The sequence below is a fragment of the Sceloporus occidentalis genome, unplaced genomic scaffold, assembly GCF_023333645.1.
Source record: "Sceloporus occidentalis isolate IW3139 unplaced genomic scaffold, rSceOcc1.0.p SCAF_9, whole genome shotgun sequence".
In the NCBI taxonomy this organism is placed as follows: domain Eukaryota; kingdom Metazoa; phylum Chordata; class Lepidosauria; order Squamata; family Phrynosomatidae; genus Sceloporus; species Sceloporus occidentalis.
In genome coordinates this window covers 35,863,765-35,886,260 of record NW_028316989.1, presented here as the reverse complement: position 1 = coordinate 35,886,260, position 22,496 = coordinate 35,863,765, and the positions used below count along the sequence as shown (strand labels likewise).

General features: G+C 39.3%; 1 protein-coding gene across 1 annotated transcript; it reads right to left on the bottom strand.

Moving 5' to 3' along the window:
• Positions 1-1,945: 1,945 nt before the first annotated feature.
• On the bottom strand, positions 1,946-22,407 carry LOC149307271 (centrosomal protein of 152 kDa-like). The gene is made up of 11 exons (XM_089539160.1): positions 22,343-22,407; positions 18,940-19,272; positions 17,474-17,639; positions 15,201-15,341; positions 14,050-14,189; positions 12,663-12,863; positions 11,362-11,509; positions 9,904-9,995; positions 6,686-6,842; positions 4,778-4,976; positions 1,946-1,994 (listed from the first exon to the last, which is right to left on the bottom strand). The coding sequence occupies exons 2-9, from the start codon at positions 19,150-19,152 to the stop codon at positions 6,753-6,755; spliced, it is 1,191 nt and encodes a 396-aa protein (XP_089395286.1). The 5' UTR covers positions 19,153-19,272; positions 22,343-22,407; the 3' UTR covers positions 1,946-1,994; positions 4,778-4,976; positions 6,686-6,752.
• Positions 22,408-22,496: the final 89 nt, after the last annotated feature.

The following is a 22,496-nucleotide window of genomic DNA, read 5'->3' as shown; positions in this document are numbered from 1 at the left end:
ACCATCTAGAAAATTCAGCATTTAGCAGCAGCAAAAAGAATTAGGACGGAGAATCTCCTTGCAATTTGTGCAGATGATTTGTTGAATGTTTCGCGACTTCTCTCTTGCAACAGAATCGACCTCTGAGGAACCTTTTCCCATCAGATTTTTGACATGTCCATAAATATGGCGCTCGGTCTTTCTCTCAAACGGCTATAATTTATATCCAATTTGTAGTTTTGGGTTGTTTTAAAGAAAGAATGAGCTTTGTTTTATAGGCAAAACAACATTGTTGATACTGATTGCTTGACTGGTGATGATGCCGGGTGACATTCTCCTGTGGACTCTGCACCAGGTTGATGTTCGAGATGCTTTTTTCCTTGGAGGGCGCATACCTTGAGGACAGGATGCACCCGTTTTCTGGGAGAGATAAGAGCTATTCTGGATTGCAGTTACCTTTTCACGCACGCTTGCCGCTGGCATCGCAGATGGGAGCATAGGATAAGATCTGCACCATTTCATCCTGGCTGGTGGCCACAGGAGGCTCCGGGTCAGAGGAACCCAACAGGTATCTCTGGAAGGAAAGGTCAAGGAGATGCCCAGGTGAGCTGTAGTGTCCTACCGATGAGAGGATGCCTTCCCTACACTCGTTTTATACAGTAGACATTTATAGATGTATATCCGTACAAACACATGGGTCTATTACACAAACCTCTCTTTATATTTATACTAATATTTACAGTGGGCCCTTGCTATCCATTGGGGCTTGGTTCCAAGACTCTCTGTGGATACAAAAATCTGTGGATGCTCAGGTCCCATTAAATACAATGGTATAGTAAAAATGCAAACTGTAAAATGGCACGGTAAAAATGTAAAGTGACAAAATCAAGATTTGCTTTTGGGGAGATAGATAGATGTGGGTGCATGTGTATACAATTGGCCCTCTGTATCCACAGATTCTTTATCCACAGCTTGAATATATATATTATTTCAATACATATATTTTTACTATGCCATTGTATTCAATGGGACCTGAGCATCTGCAAATATATATATATATTCAGGCTGTGGATGCTTGAATCTGTGGCTATGGAGGGACAATTGCCTACACATGCATCCACATCTATGTATTTATACAGCCGTATGTATATGTGTATTTTCCCACAAAATAAGTTGCAGTTGCAGGCAACGATTGTTTCTGACAGAGGGCTGGCTCTAGGAAAATCCCCATACAGTCTAGAGAAGCCATGAAACCAAAAGTGGATGCACAGCTCCATGTGAACACACACACACACACACACACACACACACACCACTTGCCCCCATGTCACTTAAGACCCCAGGCTTTTACTGACAAAAAGGTGAGAGAAGACTAGACATTAACAACAATTTCCGTTTCGAAGCACAGACCTTCATCCATTTCTTGGAGCTGTTTTCATTCTGCTGGTTTCCATCAGGGAGATGGTCCTGAAATTCATCATAACGCCAAAAGTATTCGTATAACCTGTTGGTCCACTGTCCCAAGGAGCAAATGTGGAGCCAGAGGGTCTCTTTGGGGAAAGAGAGAGAAAGAGAAGCTCAGAGCAGGAATTGAACCCTGAACTATCTTATGCTCAAGGGCTGGACTTGTCATCTTTGCAGTCACCAGTTATGGTGCATGCTTGGTTTTGGAAAAGGAAGCCACAAAGCCCAGAGTGTATACACATGTACACATGTGCACACATCATGCTGCTGCTATTCTGATGGCTTGCAAGGGTATCCACTGACCCCTGAGCTGTCCCATCCATAACCTTGGTGTGGCACACGGCAGGAATGGGCAACTGGCTTTTCCAGGCTTCCTGGGCATTCAGACCAAAGTCCCGGCTGCTTTCTGGACGGCCGCTTACCTCTTTGCTCCGGAGCGCTACTGATGGTGAAGGGATGCCACTCGTATTTGGCTATGGCAGGGATGTTTAGATACAGTCACCAGGCTTGTAGTGGAAAAAGGGAGGCCTCTGAATCACCAGGTGACTCACCTGCACAAGAAGGACAGACAGCTTATGTCAAATACCTTTGGTTTGGCATCGCCAAAGACATTAGGATTGGTTCCACCCGCTCCCTACATACAAACACTTCGGATGGCTTTCCCAAAATAAAATTTCCTCTTTCTTCCCCTTTTCTCTAAATCAGCGGTTCCTAAACTTTGGAGTTAAACTACAAAATCTGTTTTGGAGTTTAACTCCCACAAATCTAACAGTCAGGAAGCTGAAGTCCAAAACGTCTGGAGGACCAAAGTTTGGGAACCACTGCTCTAGACGTTCTTTGCTTTTCCATCAAAGGATCCCACTTTTTTGTTCATGTTATCCATCACAGTTTATCTGCGTTTCTTTTGGTCCCATTCTTTGACGAACAAACTTTTGAGGGCAAGAGGTTGACTTCCACGATGGACAGCCCTCCGGTGTGAGACAAGGCCGACCCAAGGATCTTCTCTAAGAGAAACAGAAACCCAGGCACCACAAACCACTTCCAGAAATTCGGACCATGGACTATTAACAAAGCCCAGATGAAGATGTAAGAAAGGTGGGTCCAGTAGAAGACCTGCTGGGAAGAACATCTTACAGGAAAGAGCAAGGGAAGTTTGGGAACGATGAAGAATTGCGTTGAAGATGGAAGACATGTCAAGGGTTTAAACAACCTGAACCGAGCTAAAAGGTTGTCTCGACACACGCACCATTGAAAAACCCCTCCTGTGTGCAGAATATTTCAGGGCAGGGCTTTATTTCTGAAATGAAAACTACTAGAGCTCAAGCTGACTCAGGCATAATTACTTTCATCCCCTAAAGCCATTCTTCTAGTTTAAAGTAGAGACAAAGAGACGGAGCTTGCATTTTCTCAATAGTGAAGGAAAGTCATTCAGTACATGCGCAAAGACATGCTCTTACGTCAAAGACCTAGCTGCGTTAGTCTGGAAAATCAGTGTGCAAAAGGAGCTGCAGGTTTTGTAGACTTGAGCCTACTTCTTCAAGACTCAAGTCTACAAAAGCTCATGCTTCTTTCTTAATCTCAAAGGTGCTTACAAGATCCCTTTGCATAATGTTTCTTAATTTATGCGCAATGAACACATGCTTTGGCTGAAGATCAGTTGCTGAAGGCACACACACACACACACACTTTTTTTTGTTTGATTTTTCATGCAACTCAAGAGGCTATAAAATTGGTCCGTTTATTTACTGAATTGATATCTTGCTTTTCTCCCAAGATGGGGTTCAGGGCAGCTTGCCAGAATCTCAACTGGAATTTCCTCCCATTCCAACCTTGATTGCTATTTATGCTAGATCCAACTTAATATGTGGCAGACAGGCAAGCTAAAATATAAAACTGTATATCCCAAAGCTATACATACTAGGGTGAAGCAAGTAGGTCACAGTGGAATCATTAGGGTTGGTGTAATGCAGTGCATTAAACTCATTGTGTCACCCCACCTCAATGACCTCCTCCTATACCATATTAGGAGTCCTAGTCTAACACTCAAACCACTACAGCACATTCATTCTCAGAAACATGATAGCAGTCTTCAAACACAGAAGAGAGCAATAATACATCCTCTGCTGCCCCAGAGAGCACAACTACAGAAAAAGGCCTGAACTGCAGCACTGTGGATTTGGATTATTTTATATCCACTTCAATATCCTATATGCTAGGTTATTGTTGTGTGCTTTCAAGTTGCTTCAAACATATGGGAATCTCAAGGTATCATGGTATTTTCTTGGCAAAGTATGTTCAGAGGAGGTTTGCCTTTGCCTTCTTCTGAGGCTATGACAGTGTGATCTGCCCAAGGTCACTCAGTTCAGCGCTCAAACTATCACACCAAGCTGGCTGTATATACTAGGTACCTTTTTCTTATTTAGCTAAAGGGAGATATACGGTGGGACCTTGTTATCTGCTGTGGTTTGGTTCCAGGATCCCCCTTGAGTAACAAAACCTGTGGATGCTCACGTCCCATTAAATATAATGGCCAAGCAAAATGGTGTACCATATATAAAATGGAAAATCAAGGTTTGCTATTTGGAATTTATACTGTTTTGGAATATTTTCAAGCTGTGTATGCTTGAATCTGTAGATAAAAAAATCCATGGATAAGGAGGGCTGACTGTACCAGCCAGAACAAGTATGATTCTGTTATGTTTGTTGCTGAAGAATACAGATGAGGTAAAGGTGGCACTGGTGCTGTTGCACACCATGTCCTACTTGTGGGCTTCCCACAGGCAATGCTTTGGCCATAGAAACCCACAGCATATTATGGATACTAGCTCCACAAGGGGCAGAATGAACAGCACCTCACTAGAAATTCTGAAGTTATGTTATCATGAGTGTCTGTTTATATCAAGGGTAGAACTCACACAATTTTGCAGATGGTGTTGAACAGCAAATCCTCAGTATCCGCTAGAGTTTGGTTCCAGGACCCCCGGTGGATGCTCAAGCCCATTATATACAATAGTGTAGTAAAATGGCATCCCTTATATAAAATGGCAAAATCCAGGTTTGCTGTTTAGAAATTTTTGTGTGTGTGAATATTTTCGAACTATGGTTTGCTGCATCTGTGGTTGTGAGGGCCAACTGTATCCTAAAGGCTACATTCAGAGGAAAGAACTAACAAAACCATCTCTAAGTATTCCTTGCCTAAGAAAACCCATATGACCAGCATAAGTCGAAAGGTGACAAGTCACTTGAAGGCACACACACAAAAAAAGCCTCTTCAGTTGTAGCAAGGTGGAGGAAATAACATCTATGTTTCTAAACATATGAAAAACAAACAAACCTCATGAACATTTGTTTTCACCAGCTGCTGCTTCAACTCATCTATTGTCCTCTGGCAATCTTCAAGCTCATTTTGCAACTGAGAAACTCGGTTCCTCTTCGATTTGTTACTTCTCAGCAAACGTTCCATTTCATCCTTTAACTCTAAGATGATCTCATCTTTAGAAAGTCCTCTGTCTGCTTCTTTATGCTCTGTAGGACTGTTGAGGGTTTTTTAAGTCAGGAGGGAGAAATTAGTTTCATGGAATCAAAGAATCATAGCATCATAGAGTTGAAAGAGGCAACAAGAGCCATCCAGTCCAACTCCATTCTGTCATGCAGAAACTCACAATCAAAGCACCCCTGACAGATGGCCATCCAGCCTCTGTTTAAAGACCTCCAAAGAAGGAGACTCCACTACACTCCAAGGGAGTGTGTTCCACTGTTGAACAGCCTTTACTGTCAGGACGTTCCTCCTAATGTTGAGATGGAATCTCTTTTCCTGTAGTTTGAATCCATTGCTCTGAAGCAGTAGAAAACAAGCATGCTCTATCCTTCAAATATTTAAACAGGCTATCATATGACCTCTTAACCGTCTCTTCTCCAAGCTAAATATACCCAGCTCCCTATGTCTCTCCGCATAGGGCATGGTTTCCAGACCTTTCACCATTTTTGTCACCCTCCTCTGGACACGCTCCGGCTTCTCAGTTTTAAACTGCGGTGCCCAGAATTCGACACATTATTCCAGGTGAGGCCTGACCAAAGCAGAATACAGTGGCACTATTACTTCCCTTGATCTAGACACTATATCTCTCTTGTGGCAGCCTAGAATCCCATTGGTTTTTTGAACTGCTGCATCACAGGGTTAGCTAAAGGTCTTTATTATGGGTGGGGAGCTCTTGTCATAGTTTGTCCCAGAGGAACCTTTAAAAAATAAGATCAATCTCTTCTACTGTCTCAAGTAGCCTTTTACAATGCCTGGGAAGAAAAAAGGCATTGACAGTGACTCTTTCACATTTCTCTGACATGGCAGAGAATCAACCTCTGTTTGGCACAGTGGAGAAATGCCAAAGAGCTGCTATAAATCTAAGAAACCCTATGCTGGACCCCAATGTTTTATCCTCAGCTTCTCCAAAGTTCAAATATAAGTCCATAATTTTGGCCCCCAAACCTGCCCTCAACTTAAACATGAGGTTGATTTATATGTCACGTTTAAATAGCTTAAGACAGCAGCTTACTCCATGTCAAAACTACAAGTGGAGAGTTTGCATGCCAACTTGCAAGGTCCACTAAATTTCAACTTGTCTTGTAGAGCTGAACTGTGATCAACATTTTAACTCCTTACCATAACTCATATTTTATCAATCGACACTGCAATCATAATAAAAAATAATCTCCTCATTTACTACTTCTCTGTTAGTTTTTCAGAAGCTACTGAAGAGCACATTTAAGCAGACCAGCAGTCTGGAGCACTCTCTACCACTGAAATAATTCATGGTTATTACTTGCTTTCTGATGTCTCATTTTCCCAGTGTTCTTATTTTCACGTTTTAATTATGGCTTTATTTTTTTTACATATATTTAAGTGAATGCTACTTAGTGTATCTGTGTAAATCTTAGTGCAAATCTGAAAAAAAATGTATCATATCATGGAGCGGATTTTAGGTATTCAGAAAATGAACTGGAAACACCTGGTCCTATAGCATTGCTAACACTATGCACGTTAGCCAGATCAGTCCCTTAAATGCAAGACGAGAGTAAGCCCCATGTAAAAATAGGATTTTAAAAAATGGCATTACAGTTAGCCGTATAACACAACAACAGTTTTACTGGAACAGCTAATGTATAATGGGGGCATATATGATATGATTTGAGCAACATTTCACTGTTTAATTCTTGTAAAAAAATCAGAAAAGTTTTCATTCCATACCTGTGCAGCCTTGTTTTCTTGTTGATCTTTTTAATACCCAAATCAACATAAGAATCAGACATTTCATTCAATCCTTCATGTGGGTTACTGAGAAACACACCATGTTTTGCTGCAGATTCATATAAAAAATTTCTTCTTTTTGTTCCTTTAGCTCTTCCTAAAATGTAGAAATTAGAGAGGGATAAGCAAATCCAGCACAACCTAATAATATAAATCTACTGATACCAGTGGCTAGGCTGATAACAGAATTATCCTACATTTATTGAGTCACCATAAGTCAATAGATGACTTGAAGGCACATACACACAAGTACAGCCGCCTCTCCATTTTCACAGGTGAGCCATGCTGGACCACACACCCTGCAAAAACAGAAAACCACCAATATTGGAGTCCCTCTACTGACTGCAATGGCAGCATGCTCCTGCATGCGCTGCCGCACACGTGCCTCAGGTGCGCAACCCAGTGTGTCGCCCTCCATTTGCCTCTCGTGTATTTCTGAGGGACGCAGATTCCAGGTCCGCGAAAACGGAGGGGGCAACTGTAGTCAGAATGCAAACTTCTAAATGTAACTTCTGACATTATCTCTTAGGCATATGAACTAATAACAGCTGGATGTACAGTTATGAATTTTCTTTATCTCTTAAACATTTATTTAACTATTCCCACACTGGACACCACTGGGATTTCTCATACCACTGAACAGATCCACACATTTTCTTCATTTCAACAATGAAGCAGGATCAAGTGCCATCAGAGTTGAATCTTTATGCTTCTGTTTACGACAAATATACAGTGACTCTTTATTGGGAAATATTTGCTCACATTTGCCAGTTTGTATAATTAATAATTTCTATACAATGTTAACATAAACACTATGAATGGGTCACTATAAATATGCACTTTGAATACATGGATCAGATGAAGTGAACTCTAGCTGAGAGAAACTCGTGCCACATTAAATTGGTTATAACCTTAAATAATAACAAGATTATTTGCTGTTATGCCTGGGAAACAGATAACTCATCTGAAAGCATGTAGATTATGGGAAACATATACGGTAGTCAAAACAGAAACGCATGTCAAGCTTCTTGAAATTGCCCTTTCAGAGAAGTTATTCAACTGTAGCTTGCTCTGAGAGGGCTACTTAAAAATGTCTTAAAATTAATTATGGAATAATTTCAGGGTGACAGATGTTATAACAAGTAGATTCTTGAAAGAATCAAAGTATGACACAGTATTACATGTAAGCTTTTAGGGATGACCTCTCAGAGACAACAGTAATATGATTTCTGGAACTCAAGAAAATGGAGTCAGACGAATGACTGTTAAGTATGCCTTAAATCTTGCTAGTGCCAATGTAGAGCATACAAGTAATGTAGAGAAAACAGTAGAGCATAGAAGTAAGCAAGACTTCACCCAGCTCACACCAACCAAACAGCCTTGCTATCAGGATTGGGCTAATCCTGTGCTGGGGGATCTTATCATGTATTTGATCTAACTGTGATGTATGATATTCTGATATGCATGGTTTCAACAGGAAGGTATGACATTATGTCATGATGCCTTACTTGGAGGTTTTGCTTTATATGAATATGCTGTGGGATGAAAAGGATATAATAGTTTACATCAGGTGACTTAACTAATATATATTTTATATGATATATGTGCTAACTGATATACATTTGATACAAACTTGGTAGTCTGATGTATTGTGTAGGACTGCTGTTAGGTTGGTGGACATATTTATGCTTTTGATATATAGTGTTATAAATAGCTATAGATTCATAATATGATACATTGTTCCTGCTAGCTGATATTGTGTGTGAAAACTGGTTTGTGTTATCTTGGGGGGGGATGCAGATTTGTTGTTAGTTGGATTAATGGTTATAGAGCTAATAAAATGTGTGCTTTTATATATTTTAAATATATTAACTACATAGACTACATAGGCAGTTTTAAAGAGGGGGGTTGAATACGGTAATTGGGCTTTGCTGAATTCTTGGTAAAGAAACGCATAGGGGTGTTTTTCCTTTTCGGCTTGTTCAGGGCTCTGTTATCAACTGCTGCAACAGTTAGAACAACTAGGCAATGCTGGCCTGGGAAAGAACTAAAAACAACTAAAGAAGACCAACTATTTTTAGAATCGTGAAATGATTGAGTCTACCAATTTTGTAAAGTGGAGCTAATGATAGACTAATGTTTGATGTATGTGTACTTAGGTTTCAGTTCTGTCCAGGACGCCCGACTAGCTGCATCTCTGTAACTTCAGGAATTAAAAGCTTGCTGATCATCCACAGAAGCCTGATTTACTGAGTCTGGGGTTAGAGTTGAACTAGTTCTGACACTTATCCCAACAGACCCGCAACCGTGACCAAACGAACTCTCCGAAAACATTATCTGGGGCTGGGGAAGTTTAACTCAACTGACCCAAGCTCCCCTTATGCTGCCTCTTTCACCACCCCATATGGCCTTGCCTACTAGCCAAGCTCCCAGAACTATATAGAGAGCTAGTGGCTGTCAAGGTGAATTGTGCCTTTTTCTCTGTTACATAAATTTAAATGACATTTTAAAGTGGCCTCACATTTCACTTCCACAATGAACTTGCTGGACAGCCTTTATAAGTAAAAACATTGTTTCTCTTTTTAAAAAGATAAGGGGTGGGGATAAACAGTCTAAAGGGTGATCTCGCAAACTAAGCAGGATCAGCCCCAGTTAGTACTTTGATGGGAGACCACCACCAAATTCCAGATGATGTAGGTGATATTTCAGAGGAAGGAATAGGCAAACCACCTCCGAGTATTCCTTGCCTAATAAAAATTCATGAGATTGCCTTAAATTGACAGGGGACTTGATGGCACACATGTAGAAAAGTGGAATATGCATCTTATAAATTCAGAGTCATATTCTTTACCAGCCTGCTGTAGTGGTTTGAAAGTCGGACTACAACTACAAATTCCCACTCAGCCACAGAAGCCAACTGGGTGATCTTGGGCATGTCACACTTTCTCAGCCTGAAAAGGTGGCAAAGGCAATCCTCCTCTGAACAAATCATGCCAAGAAAATGCCATAATAGGGACAACATAAGTTGGAAACAATTTGGAAGGCATATAAAAACAACATTCTTTACTGTAGGCACTTTTCTTTTGGAAATTCTTCTATCACTTTTGTACTAGTCCAAGCAAATCTTTTACAATATTTCAAGAGGAAAATAAACAAACCTGCAGAGCCTTGTTCATTTCAGTACTTATTAAGTGGGCAGACTGAGCTTGTTGAAGCTGCATACGTAACTGATTTGTTTCCTTTACCCAGCCTGGAGAGAAATAACTGAAATTACTTTTTAAAAATCACATAAGAATTGTTAAAGAGAAAAAACCCAAGTGACCTTTCGTAAGGCAGTCTGAAAAGAAGTAGCCATGTTAGTCTCTTGCAAAATAAAGCAGAAGGGAAGGGGGGAAAATAAATAAATGTGGTGGCACCTTTAAGACTTTTTTATTATTATTTTAGCATGAGTTTGTGTAGCTATAAACCCAGCAGGTTGTTGTTGTTGTTGTTGTGTGCTTTCAAGTCATTTCAAACTTATGGTAACCCTATAATGAGTTTTCTTGACAATTTGTTTTGCTTGATTTGATTTGTTCAAATGAGGTTTGCCATTGCTTTCCCCTGAGGCTGAGAGAGTCTGACTTGCCTAAGATCATACAGCAGGTTTCATGGCTTAGCAGAAATCAAATCCTGGTCTCCAGAGTTGTAGTACAACACTCAAACTACAGTGCTACACTGGCTCTCCGCATCCAAATAAGTAGGTTTCTATCAACAAAAACTTGTGCTTAAAAAACAAAAGCTTAAAGGTGCCACTGCATTTCCTTTTTTCCCCCCTCCTACTTCCTTCTTTTTACTGAGGTAGCATTTCCAATTGTCCTTTAAAAATGTACTAAAATGTTAGTTACCTAGAAGAAAGTATTGACAATGTGGCTAAATTTTAATGGAAGATATTCAAGCTCACCATTTAAAAGAGCAACTTTTCCAGCACTTCAGACTGATGTAGATTTATTTTAGGGGTTTTCCTTCTCTTCAAAATGAAAATAATGATGAGTAACTATAATGTGTCTAATATTTGCTTTCCTTTAAGCTAACGGAAACTGTGAAACCATGCCAGACAACAAGAGGAACAAGGCCGACTTGGTAATAGACTGAAGTTTAAAAAAAAGAACCTTTTTAAAGGAACAAAATGTCTTAGTGTGTACAGTTGCGAATTTAATGACTCTTGCAGAAGCGTTTCACAAGATTTCTTTAGCCAGCAGGAATATTTTTCAGTCTAGATTTGGCAGGGAGAATGTCACTTAAGGATTGCCTGTCACACTTATTTACTTTTATTATACAAACTTAATTTATAGTTTTCCTCTCTTACAACTTTCCATCCTCACAAGAAGCCACTTTTCACTTAGGTATACCAGATTTCTGGTCCAAGTGCTTCTTCTGCCAATCTAAGAAAAAATCTGATGTAAATCCTTTTGTATAAAATATCTGGTACTCAAAGCAATTGACCCACTTGCCAGATAACTGCACCTCCATCATGACCATTTAAACACCACTTCAAGACTTCACGCAAATGCTTATTTAAATTTCTGGAGTTTCTCATTTTAGGATTTACTGACAAAAATAAGGCCAAGAGGACATACCTGTCTGTAGGAGATTTGCACATTGATTTTGACTTTCTTCTAGGCTTCTTGAGAGCCGACTAATCATTTCATTTTTTTCTAATTTGCTTTCTTCAAGAGTTCTTTCAAGTTGTTTCACGTGTTCCTTTAGATGGCAGCAAAGTTCTGTCTGATAAGATATACTGTGTTATCTGGCATGTAGCATACATGGCCATCCCAATAAAGTTAAAGATTACAAGAAAAGCATACTTCTTTTTTTTCTCCTTCTGTAACATTGGGATTTTTAAAAATATAAATATACAAAATGACATTTTGATGCAATTCAGATGCCAACATTTCCCAATCCAATAAGGTATGGTTAATTGGCTCAGGAGCAAGCCATGCATCTGTGGTTTGCTCACCCTCCCCTTCTGCATTTCTGTTTGACAAGACTATCTTGACTTGCTTAAACCACAGTTCTTCATGACATCCAAAGCAGAAAACCATGATTTAAGAGCTCCCTCCTAATCAAGATTTGATTGTAATTCAAAGGAAAGAGATATTGTTACAAGGAGACAACTGCATGGCTCACTTTAATTTTGTTCAATAAACCATGGTCCAATATTATCATTTCTGGTATTTACTGAATATTTTTACTTTACATCAGAGATCCACTAGTGGAAACCTCAGGCAGAAGGCCTACAATTACAATTAAAAATTCTGAGCCCAGGAATTTGTACTTGAGTACCAAAAGTACTTCAGCAGTACTATTTAGATAAAAGGAAGAGAAGGGAATCAAAAATCCTTGCCAATATACTACAAATCGCCTAGCGATTTATCACTAGATTCCACTCCTAATTTATAAAACTAAGGTTGAGACCTCTCTAAGCAAGTTAATACTAAATTTGGCAGGGTTCAATAAAGGAAGTCTTCAGTAGCAAAAAATTATCTTTATTGTTTTACATGACTTGAAAACTCAGAAAATAGTTCTATTAACTTAAATAAAAATCTAGTTGTATGTTTCTCAGGCAAATGAAAGAATGCTAAACCATGTATTAGTTCTATATTGTCACCTGGCTCATTTCAAGTGGTGGATTGTCCAATATTGCAAGGAAACCATTTATATATCTATAAATTGACATTATCTGCACAAGTACGACTAAGACCTTACAATGCCAGGATCTGTAAACATGTCGCATCTGATCCACAACTACAGTCCCCCAAATTCCTATACAACACTATCTAGGTATAAATTCCATTGGTCATACTGGAACTTACTTCCAAGCCAACATTCACAACTACTCTTTTTGATATATTTGCTTCTACAAACAACAGAGTCTGACCTGCTCTTGCAGTGCTACATGGCTAGCATCAAGTTTCTGCTGCAGAGACATGACTTGTTCTTCATATTTCTGTTTGAGTGCTGCGACAACAGCCTCGTGCTGCTCTCTTGCACGCTGAAGAGCATCAGACCGCCGAAGTTCCAAGAGCTGCTGCTGCATGCTTTCCATAGCAACTTCTGCTATTTTGGCTTTTTTGATCAGCTACCAAAAACACCACATGTATTAGTTATACCATATCAAAATGATTCTGTGACTTCCTTTGACACAAGTCATCATCAATGTAAATCAAGATAAAATTCCACAAAGAAACCCATTCTAAACATCCAGTAAAAAAGAGAAAAACATCTATGCTTGTAGAATTTGAGCTGATGTACTAGTACAACAATCAACCATTCTTTATCAATCAAGTCTTTATTACAGTTTTACACATGTCCTGGGAGAAAATGCTGCTGAACAGGTACTACCCCACATGTGCCAACAGAGGAAAGTGAAGGGGTGGACAACTCTGACTCTTCAGATGTTTCTGGATTACAACTTCCAGCAATCCCCACAATTGGCTATGCTGTCAAGCGCTGATGAGAGTGGCAGCCCAAGAACATCTGCAGGCCAATAACCGTCTATCCCATGGTATCATTACACTTTCTTTATGCATCAAAAGTAAAGTGAACTGCATTACTAAATTTAAAAAAGGCAGCTCCACTTCCATCTCCTCAGCATGCATGCATTTCAGTGCAATAGAACTGATCTGTGTGATGTTCCCTATCATGCTCAGGACCTGGAGTAGTGGGTTTGAAGAGTATAAGTAACCAATAATAATGTCAGCCTGCCATGTACCAATCTCAGCCACTTCAAGCTACCATCACAAATATCTCATAAGCACTTCAAAATTGCTGAAAACCAGGGAAGGAAGGAAAGAAAACTGAAGCGCTGTAACATGACTTCTTCTCATTATCTACAGTTAGATCCCAAGAGCACTATGGACTTATCATAGCTGGGAACTGGGATGGAGTTGGGGAGAGAACTGAAGAATTCTAGAAAAGCAGTGTCCCACCGCATTGCTGCAATAGCAAACAGATAGTGTGATGTCTTCTTTTATATCCCGAGCAGGCTTATTACCTTATCCCTTTGATGGGTAGAGGAGATGGGAATGTATGTATGTGTATATGCTTGGGTGGAAATGGGCAGAGTGGGGAAACAGAGCCCTATTATCCACAGCCTGACACCTCAGGGTTTTTACCTAAATCATATGTTGTGTTCATGTCAAGTACAATTATGTTTCAACTCACACTTCACCCTAAGTGTTCCTTCACAAGCAGTTGCAAATATGTTATGATGTGAACATCAACAGAATTTTTAAAAATGAAAAGAAATAAACTTGTTAATCTACCTGCTCCTCGTTGGTAGTTAGTGTTTGAATTTGGGTTTTGAGTGCTTTTATTTGGCCTTCAAGTTGAATTTCTATTTCCTTGCCATTCTGATAGTTTTTTTGACTTTCCTGAAGACTGAGACACATGCCATCCTTTTCATCTGTACAAAATAAAGACATATTTATACCACTGCAATACATCATTTTTTCAAAAACTGCAAAATATCTTTGGCCAAGAAAAGATTAAAACACCAACATTTGTTTGATATTTTCATCGATCAAAAAAGAGAAATGACAAAGCTAATTCTGAATGGCATCTGCTTCAGATTCAACCTGAGACTTCAATGTAATAACCAAGTAGTGCCAGCCAAGGTTAAAGTAGATCTGAGGCCAACAATAACATTAAATACAGCAAGCTCTAAATCACAAGAAATGTGACAAACACTACAAATGCAGTGAATATCAGAGGAAGAAGGCAGACATAATGTGTTTCCAAACCCAGGTATATAAGCATTAAAATATATAAAAATATTTTAAAAACAGAAATGAAAGCCAATAGTTTGGCTCCTTGTTTATTTTTCTTAATAAACTTCTATTGGCTCACTTCTATTTGTTTTATTAGCAAAGTTCCATGATTTTGTTTAACGTAAACTTCTCAGTCTTCTATCATCTAAGAGAGATGATAGATCATGGATATTAATATCATGGCTACCAGACGGAAAATAGCCAATAGTGTTCAATTAACATTTATATACACACCCACACCCAAATCAATGTCACCTTTTGAGCCAAGAAAGCAACTCACAATAGATATATGTGTACACTCTATGGAACAATGCCCATGGAAGCACTGGGCATGGATATTACCAGATAACCCATCTTATTTGGCTACCCTAGTACTTGAATTACATATTAACTAGTTTTTTGGCAACTATAAAGAGGGTTACAAACTGTCTAGAACTTGGTGGTGGGTGGGAGACAGATATGTGGCTTTTCAATTACTGCAAGCATGCCATACTTTACTCCAGTTAACTGAAGTATTGATACTCCCATCCTACCTCAGAACAAGAAAAAACCTCACATCTTCCCCATTTTCATCTTTTACTTCCAATGAGCCTCCAAATGGATGCAACTCACCCTCTGCAAACCTTACCTCCAAGATTGGCATTTACCTTTCACAATAGCAAGCTGATGAGACAGATATCTAATCTGCTGTGCTCTATCTTCCAGCTGTTTGTTAAGTTCCTCCAGTTTTCGTTCTTTTGCTTTATTAATAATCTGAAGTTGTAGAATCTGCATGTTTTCAGAAGAATCTGTCAATACAGATAGTTTCAAATGTCAGGAATTAGAATGTGCATGGTATTCTCAACTTACATAAATCAAGCCACAAAATAGCATTCTTGAAGGAAATAAATATACAGTGGTACCCCGGGATACGAAAGCACCGCCTTACGAAATTCCCGGGATACGAAAAAATCCCATAGGAAAAAACTGTTCCGGGTTACGTTTTTTTTTTCGGCTTACGAAAAAATTTTTTGGTGCTTTTCGGCGCTATTTCGCACGAAATCGCGGCTTTTAGCGCTAGCGCCTATGGCTTTTTCGGGTTGCGAAATCTTTCGGGTTACGAAGGGCTCCGCGGAACGGATTAATTTCGTAACCCGGGGTACCACTGTATCTCAGCAGAATTAATGAACTTTACTATAAATCCTGTCAGCTATATCTTGAATTTTGTGTTTTCGTTTGTTAAACAGAAAAGGAAGTAGGAAACTTGTAGACCTTCCCTAGTTTTGGACGAAATGGCAATGAATTATGAAGAAGCACAGTCCCGAACATCTGAAGGGCGAAGGGTTCCCTATACCATTTTACATAGCTCCTCCTATCCAATACCCAAAAACACCTGTGACAACAATACTGTAATTCTACTGCTTAGCACTTCAACTATCTCACTATAACAGTTCAAACAATTAAGTGAAAACGACACTGTCATATCTATTTAAATATCAATTACTACAGTCTGGACATGAGGCTTCAAATAAATGATTTTTTTAAAATCTTCGTGGGTTAATACATTGAGGTCCCTGCCCTAGAACCCTTTGCTTAATCATGATGCAGAACTCTCGGTAAGCTACAGAACTGGTTGCTCCCCATACCAAATTCTACTTACCACTTGATTGGCAGGTAAGAGGTTGTAGGTGTAATATGTCTTTAAACAACAGAAAAATATTCTGATTGACAGGTGACAATTGAGAGTTGACAACTTGTTCAGCTGGTTGAGAGTTATGGGTTGAAGCAGCAGTGTGTTTGATTGCTCTGTGTGTGGATTAAGTTTGGAGCTATGAAACAGACTTTGAAGTTGATTATAAGTCAGAGAGCTGTGTGTGTATATGTGTGTGTGCATGGGTGGATGCTGTATTATAATGCATATATATTATAACTGAATACAAAAGCCTCTAGGAACTTTGGATGAATCAACTGTATGATTGTTTTCTTTTTAAGTGTGAAAAGTGGCCAGTGCTCTGCTAATGTTAATAACTGGGGGGTTTTGTTTTTATACTCTGCAATGTACATTGTTTTGGCTATAGCTGGGTAATTTTTACCCATACTGCAACAGAACTTGGCGTTGCCCAAATATTATTACTGGCGGACAGAGATATTGTATATACTCGATTATAAATTGACCTCATGTCAATGAAAGGCAGGTTTTGGGAACAAAATTATAGATTTTGATATGACCCATGGATAAGTCAAGAGTAAAACCTGGGGGAATGAAACAAAGGGAGTAAAGAACAAAGGAAAGGAAAATAATGATAAAGAAGTCACAAAATTCCAGCAGGCATAACTATTTTCGCTCACCCTAAAGGCTGGATAGTTGAGGAAGGAATTATAGACGCAAAAGGAGTGGTTTCTTACTTCTCCTTTTCATGGACTGTCCAAGACCATGGTAGCAGACGCCCTCGGGAATGTGGCATCTAGTTTCATGGCAGTCCCGTGGCAATTGTCCCATCTGCTTCCCCCCCATGTTAGCAGTGATTAGTCTTCAACGCTAATGTGATTCACTTTGTCTAATTTTATTTTTATTTTAACCTGAAAAAGCTGACAAACATACACAAGTGTCTTATTCAAATCTTTCAAAGCCCAATTCCTGTTGGTGCTTCTTTGAGGGGAACCACCAAAGAGCTGCCACCACTGCCATTTTCCCACCAAGGGTTTTAAAAAGGTCAGAAGTGGTGTCATGGCAGAGAGAGTAGAGAGGGGTCAGTGCTTCTTTTAGGTGCTGCCAGGACAGACTAAGCTCTTACCTTTTGCCACTCTATTCAGAGAAGGGTATAGTTCCTTTTTTGATAAGCATTAAAGTCAGTACTGACCTGTGAATAAGTCAAGCCAGGTTTTTTGGGTCAATTAAAAAGCATCAAATTTGTTCTCAAAATCAAGGTTGGACACTTACTCTCACCAGTACCCAGAAATTCTTGCTGCATTTCTTCAAACACTTCGTTTCTTCTTGGCGCATCTGGAGAAACAGAACCTGGCTGCTGAATGTTATTCTCATATGGCTTATATATTACTTTGTAAGGCTCCATAGGTTGCTTGGTAGTTCCTTCTGAAGTGCCAAACTGCAATTGTAACATAAATGCATAAGACTGAATAAACACTAGAATGAAACGACTCTTATATTGTTTAAAGGCATTCAGTGCCCAAGTTAAAAAAAATGTGTAATCACAGAGGTTGGATGGGTAACTTTTAGGAATGCTTTAACTGTGTATTCCTGAAAGGAAGGGGATTAGACGAGATAGCCGTTGTGACCCTTTCCTATGATTTTATGATTCTGTATAAGAGGAACAAATCCTAGTCACACTTCTCTTTAATACAACTGAGCAGATCCCCGAACCTTTCCCCTTTACACCTATGTGTATTTTAAAGCAAGGTTTCTCAAGCTATCCAATGCAGGGGGTTGGTGATTTTTTCTCCAATATGCCATGGACCAGTAGCTTTTTGTGGTCATTGGCTACAATTGTTTCTTTCTTTTCTGTAAAATCTCCTGGGAACAACAGCCAATGGTTCTGGGACTAGCACCAGTCCAGGAAGCACCACTTTGAGAGAGAGAGAGAGAGAGAGAGAGAGAGAGAGAGAGAGAGAGAGAGAGAGTATGCCTTCAAGTTGCCTGCCAACTTATGGTGATCCCATGAATTTCATAGGGTTTTCTTAGGTAAGATATATTCAGGGGTGGTTTTCTCAGTTCCTTCCTCTGAAATATAGCCAACAGTATCTGTTATTGGTTGGCAGCCTTCCATCCAAGTACTGATCAGGGCTGACCCTGTTTAGCTTCCAAGATCAGAAAGGCTCTGGAGCATTTAGGATATATGGGCCCTACACTTTGAGTAGTACTGTTTCAAAATACGAATGGGGCGCATGTGTTCACTTGTGGAAGAATAACACCCAGCAATCCTAAGAAGAATAGCCAAAGGTGAGAGATGATGGACCTCGCAGTCCAACAACACCTGAAAAGCCACACTTCCCATCCCTGCTTTAAAGGAAACTGTGAATACATATAAGCACATTCATGCTTCCAATCTAGTTTAACACACGTGTAATTTGAACTGCAATGTCAGTATTCAAATACTCAAAACGCAGTACAAGGAGCACATCAGAGATTTAATCTGGAAACACTTAACTTGAAAATAATTTCTAGACATTTCATCTTTCTAAACAATCAGGCCTTAGACCCAACATATAGGATTTTAGGACTCGTTCAGACGTACCCCTTCCCCAAATGGGCTGAATTCTTATTCAAAAGTTATAAATATCAAATCTTGAGGATGCAATTCCACTTTATACTCTGCTTAGAATACCAGTTATTACAACATAGGGCAAGGAACAGTAGCGGGACAAGAGATAACAAACTAATCCACAAACCTTCAAGTGTTCCTTCTTAGCATCAACCAAGTTTGCAATTTTGCTGTGCTGGTTACTGAATTCTTGTTGTTGACCATTTGTATACAGTCTTACGTTTTCTGGAAAATGATATGCATTGGTTTGTTGGTAATGGCTAGAAGCTTTATACCCATCTTCTCTGAGATACACATCATCAGACCCATCTTCACTGATTCTGCCAGAAATCTCATACATGTTTTTATCTTCATTTTCATTGCGATGGTCAGACCAGTCTCTGGCATGTATTTCACCTTGGATATTTCCTTGATCATACAGAAAGTTGTCACCATATACATTTGGACCCTGTTCGTAATCCTGCAAAGTATGAAAGTCAGGTAATAATGTGTGTGTCACCGAAGGCCCAGTCTGAATGACATTATAATTGATAAAGGATCTGAAACTAATGGAAAGACCAAACCTCTCCATATGAGCTTGCCCATATTTCAGGATCTGTGAAAGAAGGGTCTCTTTAAGTCTCACTACATTTAGAAGCACATTCCTTGGTGGCCTCTGCCATAGTGTGTTACTCTCCCCCATGGGAGTATGAGTTAACCTACTCTCTGCTCTCTCTCTTTTCCAGGAAGCAAAATTCTTTTTATTTAGGCAAGTTTTTCATAGAATCACAGAACTGGGAGAAATCACAAAGGTCATCCAGTCCAACTCCTACCATGCAGTAATGCGTAATCAAAGCACTTCAGACAGAGGTCCATTCAACCTCTGTTTAAAAACCTCCAAAGAAAGAGACTTTACTACACTCAGAGACAGAAAGTTCCATTGCTCTTACTTCAAGAAGTTCTTCCTAACCTGTAGGTGGATTATTTTTTTCATTTAGTTGCTGGAGCTGCAGAAAACAAGCTTACTTTATTCTCATAGGATATCACTTCAAATATTAAAACATGGCTATAATATCACCGCTTAACCTTCTCTTCTCCAAGTTAAACATACCAAGTTCCCTAAGCTGCTCCTTATAGGGCATGGCTTCTAGACATTTCACCATTTTGGTCACCCTCCTCTGGACATGCTCCAGCTTGTCAATATCCCTCTTGAATTGTGATGACCAGAATTGGGTACAGTATTGAAGATAAGGTCTGTCTAATGCAGAACAGAGTGGTACCTGCCCCCCTGAGTGCAGTGGCTGCTGCTGCTCCTACATTTGCACATGGAGGTAAACTGGGCATGACTGAGGTAGAAAACACTGGCCAGCTGGCTGCTACACAAACAGTAGACCTAGCATTATAAATAGTTGTGGGGGCAATAGAGTTGTTGCTGAAGAAAAATGGGGATGTTAGCCATTTAAAAAGTTGGATGTTGATGCAGACTATGATCATAATGGCTTTTAAAGCTGCGGCATCATATTGTTGACTCATGTTTAGCTTGTGGTCTACTAAGAGTCACAGATCCCTTTCACATGTACTGTTGTCAAATCCTGTGTCACCAATGTTATATCTGTTCCTTTTAATTTTTTTTCCTGCCTAAGTGTAGTACCTTGTATTTCTCTCTGTTGGAATTTATTTTGTTAGTTTTGGCCCAAATCTCTAATCTGTTAAGATCATTTTGAATTCTGATCCTGTTTTCTGGGACATTAGCAAGCAATAATTTGGTGCCATCTGCAAATTTCATAAACATGTCCTCCATTTTATCACCCCAAGTCATTGATAAAGATGTTGAATAGCTCTGGACCTAGGGCAGAACCACTAATTACTTCTCTCTAGGATGAAGAGGAGCCATTGTGAGCACCCTTTGGGTTCAGCCAGTCAACAAGTTGCAATTCCACCTAACAGGTGCATTGTCTAGCCCACATTTTACTAGCTTGTGTACAGGAATATCATGGGGGAACTGGTTGAAGGCCTTAGTGAAATCAAGATATGCTACATCCACAGAATTCCCTTCATCTATCATCTACCAAAATGGTGAAGGGGCTGGAAACCATGCCCTATGAGGATAGACATAGGGAGTTGGGTATGTTTAGCCTGGAGAAGAGAAAGTTAAGTGGTTATATGATAAATATTTGAAGGGGTGTTATATTGAGGCTGGAGCATGCTTGTTTTCTGCTGCTGCAGAGAATAGGACCCGGAGCAATGGGTTCAAATTACAAGAAAAGAGATTCCAGCTCAACATCAGGAAGAATTTTCTGACAGTAAGAGCCGTTCAACAGTATAACACACTCCCTCGGAGTGAAGTGGAGTCTCCTTGTATTGAGTTTTTTAAACAGAGGCTGGATAGCCATCTGTCAGGAGTGCTTTGATTCTTTATTCCTGCATGGCAGAGGATTGGACTAGATGATCTCTTCCAACTGTATAATTCTATGATGTACTGACAGAATTAGAACTGCCCAAAACATATAAATATTTACATCTCATTTTTCATTCCAGCTTACTCAAACAGCAAGCCAAAACTCACCCCATTCCTGTGGTAAATAACATTTTGAAGTGAAAAAAAAAGCCTGGGCTCTAAAATACAAAAAGGAAATTTCAGTATTTCATTGAATGGAAGCATTTCCCGTTTTCTCAAAGCAAATGGGTGCATAGCCATAATGTATAAGCCTCCGAACTGGTGACAAAGTTTCATGCAAAGTCTTTTAAGAAGCCTGCCCCTGGTTAATATGGGAGAGTGATACTCTTCCTTTGTTGAGTATCTGTTGCATAAGGTATAGTCAAGTCATGTTATTATATCACAAGTTTATATTACTGCTTTTGGTTGCAGTGTTTAAGGGTAGAGGAAATAATTGAATGTCAAGAGTTGCACATACAACTGTTGTGCCATAAAACACTGGGAAGGTTAAGTGATGGGTTATGTAGCAGTAAAACAGTTATTGCAGAAACATGATGATTTTAGCCATAGGAGGTGAGATAAATCTCTAGGAAAGGAAAGCACGAGTCAAGCCTGTTCAAGGTTGTTCCCGTAAGAAACATCAGACAAAGAACAAAGAAGGGGTGGTATTGGAATGAGAGGAGAAAATGTGTTTATTAATTTTAATGAATAAGAATTGAGTCTGCCGTGAAATTGAATGCATGTGTAGTTTAATTAGACAATGTTAATTCTTGTTATTTAGTTCTAATAATGAAGTCTCTGGTATGGAACTGTAGTGCTGAATAAAGGTGTGCTGTATTTAATTGCTGTGTGACCAATTAAAATATATGAACAACAGAAACAGGCAATGAGAGAGATGCTCCTTCTTCCTTAGCAAACAGAGAAATGCAGCAACTTGAAGCAATGACCTAACGTTTCCCTGACATATCTCTATGTTTTTTAACAGAATGCATTGGATTTTGCTAAATATGAATTAGTCAAGATTTTCCAAGATAGGCCAATATTAACTACTTGTACATCTTGCAAATTTATAACAAAAAAAGTTTCAAAAATTAAACAGACATTTGATTCTTACACTTTGTGTATTTGTTGCAACTGGATGATCATCCCATTGGTTGGCATTTTGGTCCCAATGTTCATTTACTCTACAGAGAATATAAAAGAATGTTTAGAAATCATGTTAATATTTATAGCATGATTGTGACATATATGGAGTTAGCTAAATAAGA